We start from the raw sequence: 22,043 nt of genomic DNA, 5'->3' as shown, positions 1-22,043 counted from the left end.
CGAACCACGAACTCTGTCCCCCGCAGCTTTTCCCACTAACCTTCTCTGTTGTCTTTGGTGTTTGTGGATTGAGAATCTGGTAACTGCCACAGCTCACAGATTCAGGGTGCTAGGGCCTGTCCTGCCCGGCTCCTGGTCTGGTTGGTCCTTCTGCCTCCTACGCTGAGCTCTGCTCCCCTCCACTCCATGTGCCATAGACCTCATCCAGTGACCATCTAGGCTGTCCTGGGATGGATCCCTGCTTCCTTCTGCTATTTTGTGGGTTCTGTGGTGCCTTATAATTGATCTTAATGCCCTTTTGGATGTCGATAAGCTAAGTATCATTTGCAGTAGTATAGATTCGGAGTGTGTAGGGGAATGAGATTGTGCTGTCTGTTATTCTCTGCACGAATTAAAATATATAGAGAAAGGATTTTTTTTCTGAGAATAATAGTGAGGAAAAGAGTACTGTGCAGTAATTAAAAGATGAATGAATTTGGGGGCATATGAGCTATTCTTCTTAGATCACAGTAGAAAGACAACTAGATTCAGAGTCGAGTGGGACCTGGGCTCAAATCCATCCTTTTTCACTTACTACCATGGGCAATTTAACTTCTCTGGGTCTCAGTTTCCTTATCCATAAAATAAGACGTGCCTAAGATGGCCCCTAAGTTCTCATCCAGCTCTAAATCTATTATCTCACTATTTCCGTGACCTTGGGCAAAGAAAGACCTGACATAATCTGACATCAGCCAGTCTTTCTAGATATACTTCTCTTTAATCTCCTCTAGATGCTATGTGTTCTAGCCAAACAGGCCTATTTACTATTCTTCATATATGATACATAATCTCCTATTTCTCTACCTCTGCCCAACTTCTCCCCCTTTGCTGGAACGCCCTCCCTCCTCGACTTTTCCTCTTGGACGTGTTACCTTTTATTCATGGCTCACCTCTAGAATCAGTTACCACAAGCAGCCTTTCAGAATCAAAGCCATTTTTGTTTACTGCTGCCTCTCCCTTCAGCACATATTCCAGAATGACTTCATATTTACTTTGCTTTTATTTTTAATTTACTTATCTACATTAAGGTTTTAACCTCCTTAAGACAAGGACTATGATCGTTTTTGTCTGTGCCTCTCCAGTGTTTAGTTCCTGGCAATGTAGCAGGCGCTTCATAAATGTTGGAGTTGAACTTGTTTCCTCCTCTGCAAGCACTGACTTAATGAGTAGTGTAGTATGGTGTAAAAGGACATGTATTAGAGTCTGAAATCTGCCTTTGAAGCTTAACTCTGATACTTATTACCTGTATAATAAATGAACAAATCATTTAACTTTTCTGAGCCTCAGTTTCTTCATCTATACAGGAGAGAGCTTAACTAGAAGGCCCCTGTATTCCCTTGGGACTCTAAATCTATGATTCTATGACCGCTACATCCTTTCCAGTTTGAAATCCTATGATATAACAAGTTATGTCTTACATTATGCTGTGTCTTACATTAAAGTGGCTATTTCACTTTGAGCCTGTTTTCCTCTCCTTTAAAAGCCCAAAACAGAAGGAAATCATTTCCCAGTAACATGTGCTCAGGCCCACAAACAGAGATAGCTCCGTTGTCATGGGCCTGATAAAGCTAGAAACAGTATTAGCTCTTAGAGAAATGGCAGGGAGGATTAGGGGGCATTACTAAAGTGACAGGCTTTAATCTTGTGGCTGTAGCAAGAGAAAGTACAAAGCAGGTCATCTCAAAGCTTTTTTCTAGTGGACTTTTTTTTTGAAGAGACACTTAATTGTTTCCAGTTATCAGCACATCTGTGTTACACGGATCCAGCCAGAAGCAAAATGATGAGGTAGGCAAGGCTGCTTTTCAGCATCCCCATCCTTCCATTTAGCACGACTTTCCTTCTAGTAATCACGGAATGTCACAGCTGGAAGAGACCTCAGAATATAGAGTGTTAGACCCAGATGGGAAATTAACAAATAGAAAGAAAGCTACTAACTCAAGGTCAGTAGCAGTGAGCTAATGGCAAAGACAGTCTATAGCCAAGGCCTCTTTGACTCCTAGCCCAGGGATGGGAGGCAGCGTAGTACAACAGCAAGAAAGCTGAATATGGAGTCAGAGAACCTGAGTGTGAATCCATCCCTGCCAGTTACTACCTTCATGACTCTGAACCAGTCACTTAACTTAGATATACTTAATTTTTCTATCTATGAAATAAAAGGGTTGAACCAGATTATCCTGAAGATTTCTTCCAATTTGAATGGCCCAGTAGATAGAGTTTGGAGTTGTAAGCTCCTTGAGGACACAGGTAGTATTTTGCCTCTTTCTGTATCCCTAGCACACAGTAAGTACAGTGCCTGGAAGATAATAGTTGATTAATAAAATGTTTATTGAATTGAAATTGACCATGAGTACAAAGCTACTGTGTTCTTCCTTCTAACATAGTTGTGTGTCACCCACTTCCAATTAGAAAATATGTTCCTAGAGATAGACTGTGCTTTTTATTATTCCCAAGTAAACAGTGCATTATAAATAATAAACAGTAATTATTTTTAATTTAAAGAAATTGAAGCAAATATCCAGCTCTCTCTAGAAGGCCCTAGATATATTAATCCACTGGTAGGAATTTCAGGAATCATAGAAGGATGGTGGAGGAGATATTTGTGGACAGAGGAATTTGTATTTGGAGCATATTCCATAGGAATCTGCAAATTAACACAGTCTCAACTAAGGTCCAAGATAGTTATCCCTTCCATATCATGACTTTGGAAGGCTAGCAAATGATACAGAACCTACGACCAAATACTTAACTCAAATTTTACAATAAGTTGCTGTACATACCCCATAAAAGAAAAAAAAATCAGATTTTATCTCCAGTGTAAAATGAGGGCCAAAAATTTTTTTTTTTAATTTTTTTTTTATTTTTTTTAAATGCAATTTATTTATTTAACATATTTGGTTTTCAGCATTGATTTTCACAACAGTTTGAATTACAAATTTTCTCCCCATTTCTGCCCTCCCCCCCCACTCCAAGATGGCTTATATTCTGGTTGCCCTGTTCCCCAGTCAGCCCTCCCCTCTATCACCCCCCTCCCCTCTCATCCCCTTTTCCCTTCCTTTCTTGTAGGGCAAGATAAATTTCTACGCCCCATTGCCTGTGTATCTTATTTTTTAGTTGCATACAAAAACTTTTTTTGTTTTTGAACATCTGATTTTAAAACTTTGAGTTCCAAATTCCCTTCCCTCTTCCCTTCCCACCCACCCTCCCTAAGAAGTTGAGCAATTCAACCTAGGCCACACATGTATTATTATGTATAACCCTTCCACAATACTCATGTTGTGAAAGGCTAACTACATTTTGCTCCTTCCCAACCCATCCCGCTTTATTGAATTTTCTCCCTTGACCCTGTCCCCTTTCCAAAGTGTTTGTTTTGATTACCTCCACCCCCATCTGCCCTCCACTCCATCATCCCCCCACCTTTTATTTTTTTTTTTTATCTTCCTCCCTCTTCTTTCCTGTGGGGTAAGATACCCAACTGAGTATGTATGGTATTCCCCCTCAGGCCAAATCTGATGAGAGCAAGGTTCACTCATTCCCCCCTCACCTGCCCTCTCCCCTCCTCCCATAGAACTGCTTCCTCTTGCCACCTTTATGCGAGATAATCCACCCCATTCTATCTCTCCCTATCTCCCTCTCTCAGTATGTTACTCTCTCATCCCTTAATTTCATTTTATTTCTTTTAGCTATCTTCCCTTCATCCTCAACTCACCCTGTGTCTGCTCTCTCTCTTTTACATATATATATGCACATACATACACATACATACATATACACATAGATACATACATACATACACATTCACATATATATACATAAACATATATATATATATATATATATATATATATATATATATATATGCATATTCCCTTCAACTACCCTAATACTGAGGTCTCATGAATCATACTCATCATCTTTTCATGTAGGAATGTAAACAAAACAGTTCAACTTTAGTAAGTCCCTTGCAATTTCCGTTTCTTGATTACCTTTTCATGCTTCTCTTGATTCTTGTGTTTGAAAGTCAAATTTTCTATTCAGTTCTGGTCTTTTCACTGAGAAAGCTTGAAAGTCCTCTATTTTATTGAAAGTCTATATTTTGCCTTGGAACATGATACTCAGTTTTGCTGGGTAGGTGATTCTAGGTTTTAATCCTAGCTCCATTGACCTCCGGAATATCGCATTCCAAGCCCTTCGATCTCTTAATGTAGAAGCTGCCAGATCCTGGGTTATTCTGATTGGGTTTCCACAATACTCAAATTGTTTCTTTCTGGCTGCTTGCAGTATTTTCTCCTTGATCTGGGAGCTCTGGAATTTGGCAACAATATTCCTAGGAGATTTCTTTTTGGGATCTATTTGAGGAGGCGATCGATGGAGTCTTTCAATTTCTATTTTGCCCTGTGGCTCTAGAATATCAGGGCAGTTCTCCTTGATAATTTCCTGAAAGATGGTATCTAGGCTCTTTTTTTGATCATGGCTTTCAGGTAGTCCAATAATTTTTAAATTATCTCTCCTGGATCTATTTTCCAGGTCAGTGGTTTCTCCAAGGAGATATTTCACATTGTCTTCCATTTTTTCATTCCTTTGGTTCTGTTTTAGCAAGTCATTGACTTGTTTTTCATGGTTTTCTCGCATCCTTCTCATTTCTCTTCCCAATTTTTCCTCTACTTCTCTAACTTGCTTTTCCAAATCCTTTTTGAATTCTTCTATGGCCTGGGGCCAGTTCATGTTTTTCTTGGAGGCTTTGGTTGTAGGCTCTATGACTTTGTTGTCTTCTTTAGGCTGTATGTTTTGGTCTTCTTTGTCACCAAAGAAAGAATCCAAAGTCTGAGACTGAATCTGGGCGTGTTTTCGCTGCCTGGCCATATTCCCAACCAACTAACTTGACTCTTGAGTTTTTCAGTGGGGTATGACTGCTTGTAGATTACAGAGTTCTATGTTCTACGTTTGGGGGGGAGGTGCCAGCTCTGTCAGAGCCGCACTCCTCCTTCCCCAAGGACCCCCAGTCCAGACTGGGCTCAGATCTTCGGCAGGCTGTGCACCCCTGCTGTCATCCGCCACTTAATTCCTCCCACCAGGTGGGCCTGGAGCTGGAAGTAACAACAGCTGTAGCTGCAGCACCTCCGCTGCCCCCGGGGCTGGAAGCCGAACCGCGAACTCCTTCCACTCCCGCAGCTTTTCCCACTAACCTTCTCTTCAGTCTTTGGTGTTTGTGGGTCGAGGGGTCTGGTAACTGCCGCAGCTCACATATTCAGGGCGCTAGGGCCCCCTCCGCCCGGCTTCTGGTCTGGATGGTCCACGCCGCTCAGGCTGGGCTCTGCTCCACTCCGTTCCCAGCTCCCAGCTCCCAGCTCCCAGCTCTGTGTGGAATAGACCTCACCCAGAGACCATCCGGGCTGTCCTGGGCTGGAGCCCTGCTTCCCTCTGCTGTTCTGTGGGTTCTGCTGTTCTAGAATTGGTTCAGAGCCATTTTTATAGGTTTTTGGAGGGACTCGGGTACGGAGCTCACTCTAGTCCGTGCTTACCAGCAGCCATCTTGGCTCCGCCCCCCCCCCCCCAAAAAAAAATTTTACTTGCATTTTCCAGATCACAGGGATGTTGTACCCCTAACCTCCATGATGTGAAAGAGATAACAGTATTAAATTCAAGCCAATAGAACATCCCTAAGCATTAGATACAATGCCCTTTTAAAACATGCTGGAGAGACTTAAAGGTTAACAAAGTATGCTCCCTATCCTTAAGGATCTTACAGTCTAGTTAAGTAATATGACATCGGCACAGCATCAATTTTGAATATACAACAATAAGGGATGAAGTTGTGAGGGTTCATAGTAACATAGAATTAAAGCTAGAGGGAGAAGATGGCGGCTGGTAAGCACGGACTAGAGTGAGCTCCGTACCCGAGTCCCTCCAAAAACTTATAAAAATGGCTCTGAACCAATTCTAGAATGGCAGAACCCACAGAACAGCAGAGGGAAGCAGGGCTCCAGCCCAGGACAGCCTGGATGGTCTCTGGGTGAGGTCTATTCCACACGGAGCTGGGAGCTGGGAACGGAGTGGAGCAGAGCCCAGCCTGAGCGGCGTGGACCATCCAGACCAGAAGCCGGGTGGAGGGGGCCCTAGCGCCCTGAATATGTGAGCTGCGGCAGTTACCAGACCCCTCGACCCACAAACACCAAAGACTGCGGAGAAGGTTAGTGGGAAAAGCTGCGGGAGTGGAAGGAGTTCCCAGTTCCGCTTCCAGCCCCGGGGGCAGCGGAGGTGCGGCAGCTACAGCTGTTGTTACTTCCGGCTCCAGGCCCACCTGGTGGGAGGAATTAAGTGGCGGATCAGAGCAGGAGTGCAACAGCCTGCTGAAGATCTGAGCCCAGTCTGGACTGGGGGTCCTTGGGGAAGGAGGAGTGCGGCTCTGACAGAGCTGGCACCTCCCCCCCAAACGTAGAACATAGAACTCATTAGTCTACAAGCAGTCATACCCCACTGAAAAACTCAAGGGTCAAGTTAGTTGGTTGGGAATATGGCCAGGCAGCGAAAACACACCCAGATTCAGTCTCAGACTTTGGATTCTTTCTTTGGTGACAAAGAAGACTAAAACATACAGCCTAAAGAAGACTACAAAGTCATAGAGTCTACAACCAAAGCCTCCAAGAAAAACATGAACTGGCCCCAGGCCATAGAAGAACTCAAAAAGGATTTGGAAAAGCAAGTGAGAGAAGTAGAGGAAAAATTGGGAAGAGAAATGAGAAGGATGCGAGAAAACCATGAAAAACAAGTCAATGACTTGCTAAAGGAGACCCAAAAAAATACTGAAAAATACACTGAAGAAAACAACACCTTAAAAAACAGACTAACTCAAATGGCAAAAGAGCTCCAAAAAGCCAATGAGGAGAAGAATGCCTTGAAAGGTAGAATTAGCCAAATGGAAAAGGAGGTCCAAAAGACCACTGAAGAAAATACTACTTTAAAAATTAGATTGGAGCAAGTGGAAGCTAGTGACTTTATGAGAAATCAGGATATTATAAAACAGAACCAGAGGAATGAAAAAATGGAAGACAATGTGAAATATCTCCTTGGAAAAACCACTGACCTGGAAAATAGATCCAGGAGAGATAATTTAAAGCTAGAGGGACCTTGGTGACAGTACCTTCCAATTCCATCTTCCATTTCAGCTTCCAACTCCTCCTTCTAACTCCTTACATTTTACTCTGTAAACTGAGGCCCATAGAGTTTAAATAACTCATCAGAGGTCACACACAGGGAGAGAAGAAATTAGTGGATCTGAAGCCTGGTCCTCTAATTGTAGATATATTGCCTCATTCCATTGTACTACATTGCCTCTGTCAGATTGTAATTATTATTTTGGAATTCTTGTCCTCCCTTGGAGAAAATAAATATAGTTAAATTCATCCCACCTTACCTCCCCTAAAAACTTAAGAATTGATGGTATGATTGACAAGTCACATGAAAAATTCATCATTAATCACTGCATTAAAAACACTCTTCACAGAAGTAAGACTTCTAACTTCACTTTGAGAGATTTAGCATTTACATGTCATTGGTTTTTTCCTACAATAATAGGAACAATCATTACCATAATCCCCTAATACCTTCTGAGTGATGATTGGATCATGGCATCATACTAGGTCCCATACTGATTACTAATAGAACATAATTTAAAATATTCCACATCAGATAGAACCCTTCAGGCATAAGACTTAGTAATCAATTCTGTTGTAATTGTCTCCAGAGGATTTTTTTCAATATATTGCATAATATATAAGGTATTTTAAAATTTTCAAGATCATATTTGAGTTTCTCAAAGTAGAAAACAAAATGGGTTGGAATGTTTCCCAAATCTTCAAATCTATCTAAGAAAGAAAGAGACATCTACAATTTAATGATTGAAGTTATATATGACTATCAGTAACTCTGCAAGTGGCAGATCAACACTCTACCATTGATTCTCTGAGCCTAAATTATTTAGTATTTCTGCTTTAAAACACTGTCCATATAATGTAGGAGTCAATTAAAGACATCATTTAATAAGTAGAAAATATATTTTAATAGTTTTCAAAATGATATATTTTACTTTTACATATTTTATTTGTAGAAGTAGCATTCATCAGAATTATCTGAAAGATATTAATTTTGGTAATTTAAAAAAATAAATTTGTATTGATACCTTTAAAACAACCACTGAGACTTCCCACTTTGAGAAAGCAATTCCATATAACAAAGGAAAAATTGAAATAATTCAACAAAACTAACCAAGAGGTTGAAAAGTCTGGCATACGGTCCAGGTAGCAAAGGTAGCTGTGGTGGCAACGTGAGCTGAGGCTCAGAGGCTACCTCTGCCTGGGCCATGACCCTGCCAGGTGGCGACAAGGACAATATCAGATCTGGATGTAAAAAATGTGGCTATCTTGGTAACCTGACTTTTAAATGCCACAATTTTCTCCGAGTAGACCTCAAAAAAGACAAAGTTTTATATGTCAGCAGCACAAGTAGTGAAGACAGCAAGGAAAATGTTGAGGAACTCAATAAATTGCAGACTTCACCTGAGAAAAATACAAATGAGGAAGAAGAAAAGATAAAACAAAAAAGAAAAAACAAAGAGAAACTTAAATTGAAAAAGAAAAGGAAAAGGCCTTATTCATCTAGTTCTAGTGAAGAAGGCACTTCAAAACAAAAGAAACAGAAATCCCAGAAGAAAGGAAAGAAATGGCAGAAAAAAGTAAAACAAAAAAAGGGAAACATCACAAAAAAGAGAAAAAAAAAGTGGAAATAAGGAAAAACATTCTTCTTCTTCTGATAGTTCAGACTCCTCTAGCACTAACTGAGACTTCCACCCATTCTGCTGACATTTTATGTTTAAGAGATTTGAACTTGCTTCAGTAATTATGCTTTATATTAAACTCACAGCTTCCAGGCAAGCATTCCTCCACATACAAGGCCAACAGTGCTCTTGACCTACCCGGGTTGTGATTATGAAGTAATAAGGATTTTCATAAGGTTTAGGAGTCACTCTTGTTAAAGACATATCTTATTCATTCTTCTGAATATGTTTTCTTTGCTGTTAGCACTGCTTTAGAAATTTATTGTAAAGTGTCTTCACAATCGACAGAAAATCTATCTGAATAAGTAGTGTACCTGACTGTGGATGCTATTACCAAATGTCTGTCTACCTTCCCAGGGAGTAAATCTAGGAAATGAAAGGTTTCCTTGGGGAGCAGATCCTTCCAGATATTCAACATCTTCCCACAAACACTGCAAAAATCAAGTAGCCTTATATTCCATTATGTAACTAAGAGTATGTTGTTTATATAGGACTAGGCTTTTTGAATGTTAGACAGGAATAACATTGCCTTGTGGGTATTTTTTCCTTTAAATAAATGGAATATACAGAAAAAAAGAAAAATATGACATATGCTGTGCTTCATGCCCCCATGCACCAGAAGACAACAAGGTGCCTTCTTATACCACTTCTTTGGGCCAAGCTTTGTCATTATAGGGAAATAACAAGTTCCAATTGCTTTGGTCAGTTATTAAAAATTTTCCTACATGTTTTTACAATTATAATAGCCATCGGTTTTTACAACACAATAAAATTCCATTTCATTTTTCAGCTTGGCAAGCCATCCTCCATCAATGGATATCTACTTTGTTTCCAATTCTTTGTGACTACAAAAAAATTGTTGCTATAAATATTGAGGCATATGTTAGTCTATCCTTTTTTTCCTTTGATCTCCTCTTAGGTATGTGCCCAGGTTGACCATTTTCATCTTTTGTCATCTGTACCAATTTACTGGGTATGAGATGGGGTAATCTATGAGTTATTTGATTTGCAGTTTACTTGCTACTAGTGATTTGGAACATTATTTCATGTGGTTAAGCTCCCAATTTCTCTTTTGAGAACTTTGTTTATGTCCTGTGACTGCTCACCTTTTAGGGAACTTTGAGAAATTCTTGATGATGTGACATGCTCTATGAGATTCTTGTCATAATAGCTATGTGACTTTGTGTAAGTTACTCAATCACTTGGTGCCTTACTTTCTTCAGCTAAAGTGGGGGGAATAATCCATATACCACCTACTTTATTGTGTAGCTGCCAAAGAAACACTTTCTCAACTGTAATACCCTACAAATTTGGGTTGATAATTTTCTGTTATTGTTATTATTATTTATTTTACTACATGAATGCAAAAGGATACCTTTCTTTAAGGTGGCATGTATGCCATATTGTTTCTCCAAACAGTATGTGGTACCCTAATATGAAGGTGTCATCCTTTGGAATTGACTATCTCTTTCACTTACACAACAGTAAAGCTTTTTACCTTAGGTTTTAGAATAATAACCAATATTCAAAATGATAAAAATTGAACACAGACAATTCACTACACAATTGATATGCCATCAGGGAATGTGTTAATGGACAAGCTAAGTTTGAGCAATTGGAGCCAATAAAAAAAATGCTTAAATAGCTGGACTTGGCCCCATATTCAGAACATGATGAGATTTATTTTTGTTTCATTTAAAATTTGATCTTATTCTCTAATCTATTTCTTTGTAAGGGGTGGAGGAAAATGTAGTTAATGGTATACTATATATACTGGAAAACCCTTTGGCCATGATTCCAGCTTGTAGATCCTGCTCTGAAGCCAATGTTTAGCAAATACCCTTGCCAATTGATAGCTCCCAGTAAGGTAAGACATCTGATTCCACTTTTACCCATCACTGGACTTCTAATTACTTTGATTTAGTGACTGCAGGATTTTTTTAAAATGTTTAAGCAGATTCTTCACTAATACTTAGCAGAAAAGAAACATTAAAATCCTGTTCATTCTGACAGGGCTCTGGTTTGAAGTCAGCTGTATTGAATTTGCTTTCTACAATTCTATTATCCTGAAAAAATATCTTTGATGTTTTCTTTAACCAGATTTGTTTAGGGAACTAAATTTGTGATATACAGGGAAACCAAATGCAATTCTGATTCAATCATATCTCCAGTGTTTTTGTTACAACTCCCTTTCTATTAGACTCCCACCTATGGAGAGGCCAGGAATGAACCCAAAGTGCACTTCAAAACTGCTCTCTGCATATGCCCTGCTGTTTCATAGGTATTGGTGACTGAACTTTTCCATTTCAGCAACCACACCTCCAATTCTGACTCTGGTAAAAGAAAAACTAGCAGAATATTATACTAGATAATGACTCTGTATATACAAGTAGAATTTTTAAATCTTGATTAGTAGTCAAGACAATTGAACTCATAGGCTTTAGACTGAGTGCTGGAATAGACCTTACAGAATCTGCTTTAATGCCTCCTTTTACCAATGAAGTAGGGATAGCTTGATGGCACAGTGAATAGTGCACCAGCCCTTCAGTAGTAGTACCTGAGTTCAAATACAGCCTCAGAAACTTGACACTTACGAGCTGTGTGACCTTTGGCAAATCACATCAACCTGATTGCCTCACATCCCTCCTCCAAACAACAACAACAACAACAACAACAAAAACAACAACAACAACAACTGAGGATATTAAGAACCAGAGAAGGGCAATGTCTTGTTCAAGAGCACATGGCAATCAGTAGCAGAAAATATTTCCTCTGACTATATACTGAGTAGCACTTCCTCTTGTCTTGGCCCTTGGATCTGGCACTTAGCTATATAGCACCCCACTGGGATTTTCCCCCAACATTCAATCACACTCATGGGTTGGGGGCCTAAAGGGTAGTTGCTACTCCCAGGTTCCAGAGCACCCCTTGAATCCACACTCCCAAAACTATAACTCAGTAGACTCCACAATCACACAGCAGACACAATCAGCTCAAAACAATGGAATTTCTAAAGTTGAATAGTAAAGGCAGTAGCTACAAAATATTTTTCCGGCAAACCTAGAATGTCCTCTCCAATAAATACATACAACATCCATGAGAAGGAGAGGTACAGATATTGAATACAGTGGTAGTGAAACATACTTTTAGGAAACATATGGCCAAGGCAAATCAAATCTCAGGTTCCAGAGGTCCTCAGTGCCCTTTTCGCCTTGTAGAATTCTCATGCTACCTTCAATTACCTCTAGTTTATCCTTGAATCCATTGTTGTCTCTCTTCTCTACTACAAGTCTCCTTGAAAAAACTTCCTCCCTCCAATCCCCACCTCTTGGTTTCTATGACTGACCATAGAATATGCATGTCTGCGTCTTCAACTGTGTCTCAAACTCTCTCAAACTGATGAATCTTTGAATCCGTGTATGTGATGATTTTTATTACTTATCAAAGCATTCCATTTCAAAATGCCAATTTTTATGGTTAGGGAGGGACGGAGAGGGCAAAACGTCTCTTCATCTTTCCCTCTGTGGGGCGTTGTCAAGATGGTCACGTGAAAACAGCATCTTACCAGAGCTCTCACAAGTTCTGTCAGATTCCTATAAGAAAGTGAATCTGAGCAGATTTGAGAGAGTTAGAAACCAGGAGCAGTCTGAGTGAGGCAACTTTCCAAGCCAGGAGAGTCCAAAAGGCCTACTGGACAAATCTGTAGGCTGGGAGAGCACTCTGCACACACAGCAGCTCCAGACAGCAACAAAGCAGAAGCAGCTGCAGAAAGCAACTTGTGAGACAGGCTGGGAGAAAGCTGGGAGCCTGAAATGGGTGGAGATCCCCAGGGCTCCTGACACAGGACGGCAGTCTGTGGAAGCAACAAGAGGCAGCAGCAAATGCCACCAGCTGTGAGACATCAACTCCTGAGGCTTGCAGCCCAAAGGTATGAAACTCATCTTCTTGAACTTCTGGGAGACATAAAAGCCAGGTAAATGGCTCTAATCCCCCCCCCTTGGGAAAAAATGCTGTAATAGAGGAGACAGAAGTGGGGCTTCAGTGGCTGAGCAGTGCAAGTTCTTGAGTCCCAGAGGGGCAGAGCCAGCAGGGGTCAACACCAGGAGCCTAGATGTACACTTGCACCCCCCAGGGGAGTGGAAGACACCAGCACAAACAAAAAACAGCTGAGACCATTGCTGAAGAGCAACAGTGCTGGAGAGCAGCCCCAGGGAAGAGGAGACTTTAGGAAACTGAAGGCTATAATACACAAAACCAGTGACAAGACTCACAATCCCCAGAATAAGAAACCTGGGACAGAGAGCCCTTAGCCCCAAAATCAGAATTTCATTGTAAAGCCAGGAAAAGGCTAACCAACATGAAGAAGAACACAAAAAAAACTGAGGACCATTGATTACTTTCATGGAGACAGGCATGATCAAAATACCAATTTGGAAGGTGATAGCAATGACACTATACCCACATCTGATACCTCAAAAGGGCATGCGAACTGGTCTCAAACCCAAAAAGCATTACTGGAAGAGCTAAAGGAGGATTTTAAAAACCAAATTAGGCAGGTAAAAGAAAAAATGGAAAAAATGGAAAAAAAAACCTGACAAAATCAAGTCCTTAAAAAAATAAGATTTGTGAAATGGCTATGGAGATTCAGAATCTAAACATAGAAAATGACACCCTTAGAGGTAAAATCAACCAATTGGAAAAGGAGACTCAAAAGCAAAGTGAAGACAGCAACTCATTAAAAATTAGAATTGAGCAGGTGGAAGCTAATGACTCTATGAGGCATCAAGAAGTAATCAAACAAAATGTAAAGAATGAAAAAATAGAAAAAAATGTGAAATATCTGATTGGAAAAACATCTGACCTGGAAAATAAATCCAGGAGGGACATTTTAAGAATTATTTGTCTACCAGAAATTCACAATGAAAAAAAGAGCCTTGACTGTATCTTTAAAGAAATTATCAAAGATGACTACCCAGAGGTCCTAGAACCAGAGGATAAAATAGTCATTGAGAGAATCCCCTGATCACCCCCTGAAAGAGATCCCAAACTGAAAACACCAAGAAATATTATAGCCAAATTTTAGAATTACAAAGTCAAGGAGAAAATACTGCAAGCAGCCAAAAAGAAACAATTCAAATATCATGGAACTACAGTCAGGATCACGCAGGATCTCTCAGCTTCAACATTAAATGACAGAAGAAATTGGAATATGATATTCTGAAGGGCAAAGGATCTGGGACTACAACCAAGGATCAACTACCCAGCAAAATTAAGCATAAATTTTCAGGCAAGAAGCTGGACATTCAACAAAATAAGGGAATTCCAGACCTTCCAGATCAAAAGGCCAGAACTCAATGGAAAATTTGATCTTCGAATACAAAACTCAAGATAAACATAAAAAGGTAAACAGGGGGGAAAAACCCCACAAACCTTATTAATCAATAAGGGAAAATTGTTTACATCTTTATATAGGATTATATAATCTTATGTATGTATATATACACATATATACATACATATATACATATATATACACATACATCAATCTTGAGAATAGTACAGCTATTATGACAATTGAAAGGGATGCACATAGACTGTGAATGTCTGTATAAAATAACTGATATAAGGATAAGAACCATAATTAAGAGATGTAAAGGGAGGGTTCTGGGAGAAGAGGTAAGGAGGTAGTAGAAAAGGGTAAATTACATCAAATGAAGAGGCACAAAAACACATTATAGTAGGGGGAAAGAAGGGAGGGAGAAGAGCAGTAGTTGAGCTTTACTGTCATTGAATCTGGTTCAAGAAGGGAATAACATACCCTGATAAGTATAGAAATATAACTTGTCCTACAGTTAGTAGGAGGGGAATAGGGGAAAAAAGGGAGGAGGTGGTCAGAAGGGAGGGAAGAAGTAGCAAGTGGAAAATGGTAAGATAAGGGAGGGGAATCAAGAGGGAGGGTATACTGAGGAAGGTGGCGGGAAAAACAAAACCTTGTTGAGGAGGGGAAGGGGAAAGGGATAAATAAAAACATAAACAGGAGGGGGAATAGAATGGAGAAAAAGACACAGATAGAAATCATAACTGTGAATGTGAATGGGATGAACTCTTCCCATAAAATGGAAGCAGATAGCAGAATGGATTAAAAACCATAATCTTACAATATGCTGTTTACAAGAAACACATTTGAAACAGGGGGATACACACAGGGTAAAGGTAAAAGGCTGGAGTAAAATATATTGTGCTTCAGCTAAAGTCTAAAAAGCAGGTGTACCAATCCTAATCTCAGACAAAGCAAAAGTAAAGATAGATTTAATTAAAAGAGATAAGGAAGGACACTACATCCTGTTAAAAGGCACCATAAACAATGAAGCAATATCATTGTTTAACATATATGAACCAAGTGGTATGGCATACAGATTCTTAGAGGATAGGTTAAAGGAGTTACAGGAAGAAATAGATAGCAAAACTATAATTTTGGAAGACCTGAACCTGTCCCTCTTGGAACTTGATAAATCTAACCTCAAAATAAATAAGAAAAAAGTTAAGGAGGTGAAAAGAATTTTAAAAAAGGCATGTATGATAGACCTTTGGAGAAAACTGAATGGGGATAAAAAAGAATATACTTTCTTCTCAGAGGTACATGGCAGTTACTCAAAAATTAACCATGGACTACGGCATAAAAACCTCACAATTCAGTGCAGAAAAGCAGAAGAAGTCAAATCATCCTTTTCAGATCATGATGCAATAAAAATTATTTGTAATAAAGAACCATGGAAAAATAAGCTAAAAATTAATTGGAAACTAAATAATCTAATTCTAAAGAATGAGTGGGCCAAAGAAAAAATCATAGAAACAATTAATAACTTCATTCAAGAGAATGACAATAATGAGACAACATACCAAAACTTATGGGATCAGCAAAAGCAGTTCTTAGGGGAACTTTTATGTCTAAATGCTTACATGAATAAAATAGGGAAAAAGGAGATCAATGAATTGGGCATGCAACTGAAGAAGCTAGAAAAAGAACAAATTGAAAATCCCCAATTAAATACCAAATTAGAAATACTGAAAATCAAAGGAGAGATTAGTAAAATTGAAACCAAGAAAACTATTGAATTAATAAATAAAACCAAGAACTGGTTTTATGAAAAAAAACAATAAAATTGATAAACTTTTGGTCAATTTGATTTAAAAAAAGAAAGAAGAAAATCAAATTACCACTATCAAAAATGAAAAGGGTGAATTCACATCTAATGAGGAGGAAATCAAAACAATAATTAGGAATTATTTTGCCCAATTTTATGCCCATAAATTTGACAACCTAAGGGGTATGGATGAATATCTACAAATTTCCCTCTGTGTTCCCCCACTGCCCATTATTATAATCACAGGAGTCACATTCTACAAAGCAACATTTGGCCTAGGTTGGACTGACTACCCAAAGGCATGGTCAGTCTTTTGCCTAGTTAATGATCAGGTTAACTTTCTAAGCCAATTAAGAAAAAACTTGCTCATGGATGATTCTTTTCAGTTAATTTAACCGATTATTATTATTTGCCCCCTACTTTCTTTGATAGCACTCTGGCCTTTCTGGGTGTAGGATGTTTGTCAAAACAAACTCCTCTGTATCTGTATGACTAGAGTCAAATTCCTTCATTCTTTTGGGCCTCACTTACTTCAGCTGCAAAGGGAAATGATTAGATTAGCTGATGTTTAAGGTCTTTTCTAGTTCAAAGATACTTTAATTGAATTTGAATAGGCATCCAGAACACGGTTCCTTGTGACTGGCAATGCATAAATATTTATTAAATAAATTCATTTGAAGAGGGGGGCAGTTGTTGGGCATAATAGAATGAAGGACACAATTTATTGTCTCTCCTCTCTCCCCTCTAGTGTTTCTAAGAGTCTTCTTGAAACTTATCTAAACTCCATAATTATTTATATAATCCTAGCTTTACAAGCTGAATTGATTAATAAAGGATCTGATAATGTGTTAATTCTCTTTAGGCATATTTTAACCCAATAGTCTGATAGAAGAGTAGTAACATTTTTTTTGAGGAAGAAATCCCTACAAAGTCAAGAATGTTTTCACAGATGGCTACAGGTCATCTTAGAAGACAAAACTCAGCAGCAGTTGATTGAATCAACTGCTGATGTTCCTGAGGCAGAGAAGTAATAGCCACAATGACAGAAGGGAGCATCAGTGAGACACAGTTGCTTGTTGGGAGCAAGAGGTGAATTCATATGATATATTCCAGGTTTTCCAGGTAATAATTCCAAGTGTATGAGTTATTTGAGGGGATATCATCTCTCCTATGCAGCGAGATAATATTTGTAAAAATGCTTACTATGATGTCTGGCGTACAGTAGGCTCAATATAAATACTTATTCCCTTCCTCTTATTAGCATAAGGATCTATGAGAAACTGTATTCTCTTGTAGATGTGGGATATAACCTTGTCATTTACTTTGTTATTATATTCTAATGAAAAATTTGATATGTGATACAAATGCCTTTTCTGTAGAGAATGTATTGTAGGAAGATTAAATAATATTTAGGTCATAAAATTTTAGAATCAAAATTCTAGAAGAGAAAGGGACCTCTGAGCCCATCTAATCTAACTCCCTCATTTTACAGACGAGAACACTGAGTCCTAGGAAGACTAAATGAGTTATCCAATGTCACTGGTCACAATACTAATATATACACAGATAAACACTGTTAGACTCAGGGGATATTGGATGCTTGACCTCTCCTTCCACTGTTATCTGGTCTCTAGTTCCATATCAGCATATTTAGAATAAGTACATATTTTTGAGAGCCTGGCCCCTGATGAAAGGACTCACCTTGGACCTACTGAGTGAATCACTTAAAGATTATTCTTAGTTTCCCAGAAAGGAGAGTAGAGAAGTACTCAGTCTACAATGTAGATCAAGTATCAGACAGGTATGTATTTCTTCCATACAAAATAGAAATTCATGAAAATGGCACTAAAGAAAAAGTGTTGCAGTTTGTCTTGCTGTTGAACCCTAAGGACCCCCTGGTTTTTCCATTTGATGTATCAAACTCTCTAATGTGTGTTTCTCACGCTATTAGAATGTGAAGTCATTGAGAAGCCCTTTTTTCTATTTATATTCCCAGGACTTTACACAATGCTTCCCATATAGTAAGCATTTAGTAAGTGATTTTTCAAGTATTCAAAAGAAATGCTAAACACAAAAGAATGTAAGCTCATAAACACGTGTTGAAAAAAACTTCTTTTAAACTTTCCTAGTCAATTGAGTGTTAAAATACCAAAACACAAAGCAATTTGTTGGACTGCTGAATCTAAATCCAAATTTCACTTTTCTTGCTGTTGTTGATTCTTTCGGTCATATCCAACTCTCCCCTTTTGGGGTTTTCTTGGCAAAGATAATCAAATGGTTTACATTTCCCTCAAGCTCATTTTACAGATGAGGAAACTGAGGCAGAAAGAGTTTAGTGAGATTCAAGAGCTCCCAAAATCTCAAACTCATAAAGTCTCAAAGACTAGAAGCATCCATTTTAGAATTTCTGTTCACTTGTCTATGCTCAGAAAAATCTTAAGCTTTTTCAACTCTACCCAAACCAAATCAGCATGTATGTTACATGTCACTGTTTCTTTTTTTATATTTGAATATTTATTTTTTAAAAATATCTCCCAGTTACATGAAAAACAATTTTAACATTCACTTTTAAAATGTTGAGTTCCAAATTCTCTCTCACTTTCCCCACGCCCTGTCCCCATGGAGAAGGCAAGCAGTTTGATATAGGTTTTACATGTGTAATCATGCTAAACATATCCATAATAGTCATGTTGTAAAAGAAAACACAAAAAAGCTCAAGAAAAATAAAGATTTTTTTTTAAAAAAGTATGTTTCCATCTGTATTCAGACACCATCAGTTCTTTCTCTGGGGATGGATAGCATTTTTCATCATAAGTCCTTGCATGTCACTATTTCTGCCCACCCCTCACAGTAAATCTAAGAGAGCAAAGGGGAGAGGAGAGGGGGAAGAGAGAAGAGAGGAACTTGTCACTTTTTTCAGAGGGAGAAAGAAGAAAGCAGAGGAAGGAGTCACATCTTTTATTGTCTGTTTTGTGGGTGACCTTTCCTGGTTCAATGGCCATTTTATACTGATAAAGTTTTGAAACAGTTTTCCTGAAGCCATTGTGGAACGTGATGAGTAGGGGAGTTGTTAGGTAGGACAAAGGACTCCAAAGGAGTGATGCATTTTCTAAATCATCAAACCCTTCACCACTGAGCCATATGTATCCCCAGAAATTGCTAGAGAGAATTCAACAAACATTCAGAGAAAGTTACTCCAGTCTTCATTACAAAAGTAAATATCAGGGAAGGATTTAAAGCCGGGTTCTCTGACTCTAGAATCAGTGCTGTTTCCCTCGTACCATGAAAAATCTCTATTATTATTGTATACTACTCTACAAAATGAACCTGGAGATAATAAGAGGTCTGAGAGTAATGTTAAGATCTTCACCTTGAAGGAATGAATAACCACTGTGTTCTCTCTGATGATATTCTTTTATATGTGTGGGTAGGTATGTATAAATATTGATTTTTTTAACTTTTCAGCCAAATTGGGAGCAAACTTAAAGGCAATTTTAGGATTTTTTTGAAGTACCCATTTGCTGTTTCTCAACAAACATGGATAAAAGCAGATGATAGTTAACAAATCCATGATGCTTGATGTTTAACAAAATCCACTTGAATGAATTTTTAAAATTAAAAAAAAATAAAAATATGTGTTACGTGCAATATGTTACAATAAGACATTGGGACATACTTTAAAGAGCACTGGATTTGGAGTTAGAGGAAGTGGGTAGGAATGCCCTTGTCTAGTTACATGACCTAAGTATAATCACTTCCTGTCGTTGGACCTCAACTGTCTCATAGAATGACACTTGTGGCCTATGCCCACATGTATGTAGATATGGTCTTTATAAAATTGGATTATTTTCTTATTATGTCATCTTTTTCATTTTACTTGATTATTAAATATGTTTACATTTAAAGCCTTGATGGTAAGGCTTGTGTTTTTCTCCATTTCTTTCTTTCCCCCACCTTAAATTCCCTCAATTAAGGCTATGCTTTCCCCTTGTGACTAGTTTGGTCTACACTTGTTTTATTCTGGCATACTTTTATAGACTATCATAAAAATAGAAAATCTTTGGTGACTTCCATGCTTTTATGAAATAAGGGACAATATTTTTTTCTGGAGTGTCTCAAAGGGGCATCTAGGGTACTAAAAGCCACATAGCTTTGTTAGACTGTCCACAAATATTAGCTGATGGTAATGTGAGATCTTTCTCAAAATAGTTGATATGGTGCTTATGTTGTGCTACATTGCTGAAGGAGCTGAACCAGTTCATCAAAATAGTATAAACTATATAGAAAATAAACATGATAAAATATAAGAACATCTACTATGCATCAGGCATGTACAAAAGAGGAAGAGTTACAATCATGTTATAAGACAAAGTAAAAATAAAATAAAAACAATCAAAAACAGGGAAATAGATTATGCTTAAAGGAATCATAAACAATAAACCAATATCAGTTCTAACCATATAATCACTGAAAGTTACAAAATTTATATTCATAAAAGAAATTTTAACACAACTGTGAAAATTTATCAATTTGATATTTATTATTCATCTATATTAACAATAAATTTGGAGATGTCAGTGTTTCTCAGAGTGGAAAAATCTAACAGAAAGATAAAAAAAGGAAAATATCGACCCAAAAGATTGGAAATTTTGTAGCTAATAATTTAATGTCACATTCTGAGTTATAACATTAAATAATGTATTTTTATATATTATATGCATACTATACATAACATTAATCAAAAGGAATATTAATAAAATATTCACATTTCTTAGCACCACATAGTACTATAAAAATAAGATTAGAGAAATATTTTTAAAGGAAGCACTAACCATACCCTTTACATATATTATGCATCAGAAAGTAATTAGTATATGGAACAGAAACAACATGTATAGACCTTAATGGAGACCTAATAATGACGTACTGAATAGTTTGCCAAAGAACACATTAAAAATTAGTAACTGTAAAAGATAATGAAAATGTTGAGAACATATTCCAACATTTTTGAGATGCACCTAAAGCTATCATCATCAGAAAATATATATATATATATATATATATATATATATATATACATATATATATTGAGATTATATATACTGACAAAATAGAAAAAAAAGAGATTTGTGAACTGAATATTCAATTAAAACCTTAGAAAATCAAAGCATTCCACTAGAAGTTGAATTCTTATATATTCTATTAAGCTAGAAAAAATTTTCATTGCATTCATGATGAAAGTCTGTATGTACAGTCATCTGGAGGACTAGCCTTGCAAAATAATGAAAAGTTCACAACCACAAGGTTGGCTGCTACGTGATGAAGTTTTGGTTTCATGACTCACAAAACATAATTTTTTTTTTCTATTTTATTTCCTTGAGATGCCATATCTTTTTATGATTTAACTAAGCCCAATTCTAGTAGGAACTGTATTCATTAATGCAAATTGAAAGCACAAGTCTTTGCTTCACTATATTTTGGCTTAATATTTTACCTAAGCATAAGAAAGACAAATGGTTTTGCTTGACATGGTAAAATGGAGTAACAGAAAGTAAACTGGACCTGGAGACTGGAAAGACCTAGGTTTGAATTGTATTTCTGATAATAGCCATCTAATTTTAGAGACAACACACAATCTTTGTGATTCTCAGTTTTCTCAATTGTAAAGAGAGATGATAATACATGAAAGTATCTAATACAGTTGTAAGACTCAAGTGAGATAGTGGGAACATAAAGCACTTCACAAATACAAAGTGCTATAGAATATTATTAGTGTTATTCTTCCATCTGCTTGTCCTAAGAATTTTTAGAAATAATTTTTGTCCATACTCCCAACCCATAAGGCCCATGAATATTTTGTTTAAGGACTATCTCCTATTCAAGGTATAGATGGATCACTAAATGTGATCTAAGTTATTGCTGGAGGAGAATTCCTTGAAACAGATATATTAAATGATCTCTGAATAACCAATTTGTGATAAAAAAATATTGGAGGGAAACATTGAAACTAAAATTGTTTTCTTGCATTT

At 37.6% G+C, this 22,043-nt stretch overlaps 1 protein-coding gene across 1 annotated transcript; it reads left to right on the top strand.

The window, feature by feature from the left end:
• The first annotated feature begins 8,395 nt into the window (after positions 1–8,395).
• LOC118840799 (protein SREK1IP1-like) lies at positions 8,396–8,821 on the top strand. Its single transcript, XM_036748150.1, has one exon. It carries the CDS (start codon positions 8,396–8,398, stop codon positions 8,819–8,821), a length of 426 nt encoding a protein of 141 aa, XP_036604045.1.
• The last annotated feature ends 13,222 nt before the right edge of the window (positions 8,822–22,043 follow it).

The sequence above is a fragment of the Trichosurus vulpecula genome, chromosome 3, assembly GCF_011100635.1.
Source record: "Trichosurus vulpecula isolate mTriVul1 chromosome 3, mTriVul1.pri, whole genome shotgun sequence".
NCBI classification, from domain to species: Eukaryota; Metazoa; Chordata; class Mammalia; order Diprotodontia; family Phalangeridae; genus Trichosurus; species Trichosurus vulpecula.
This window is presented reverse-complemented; position numbering and strand designations above follow the sequence as displayed.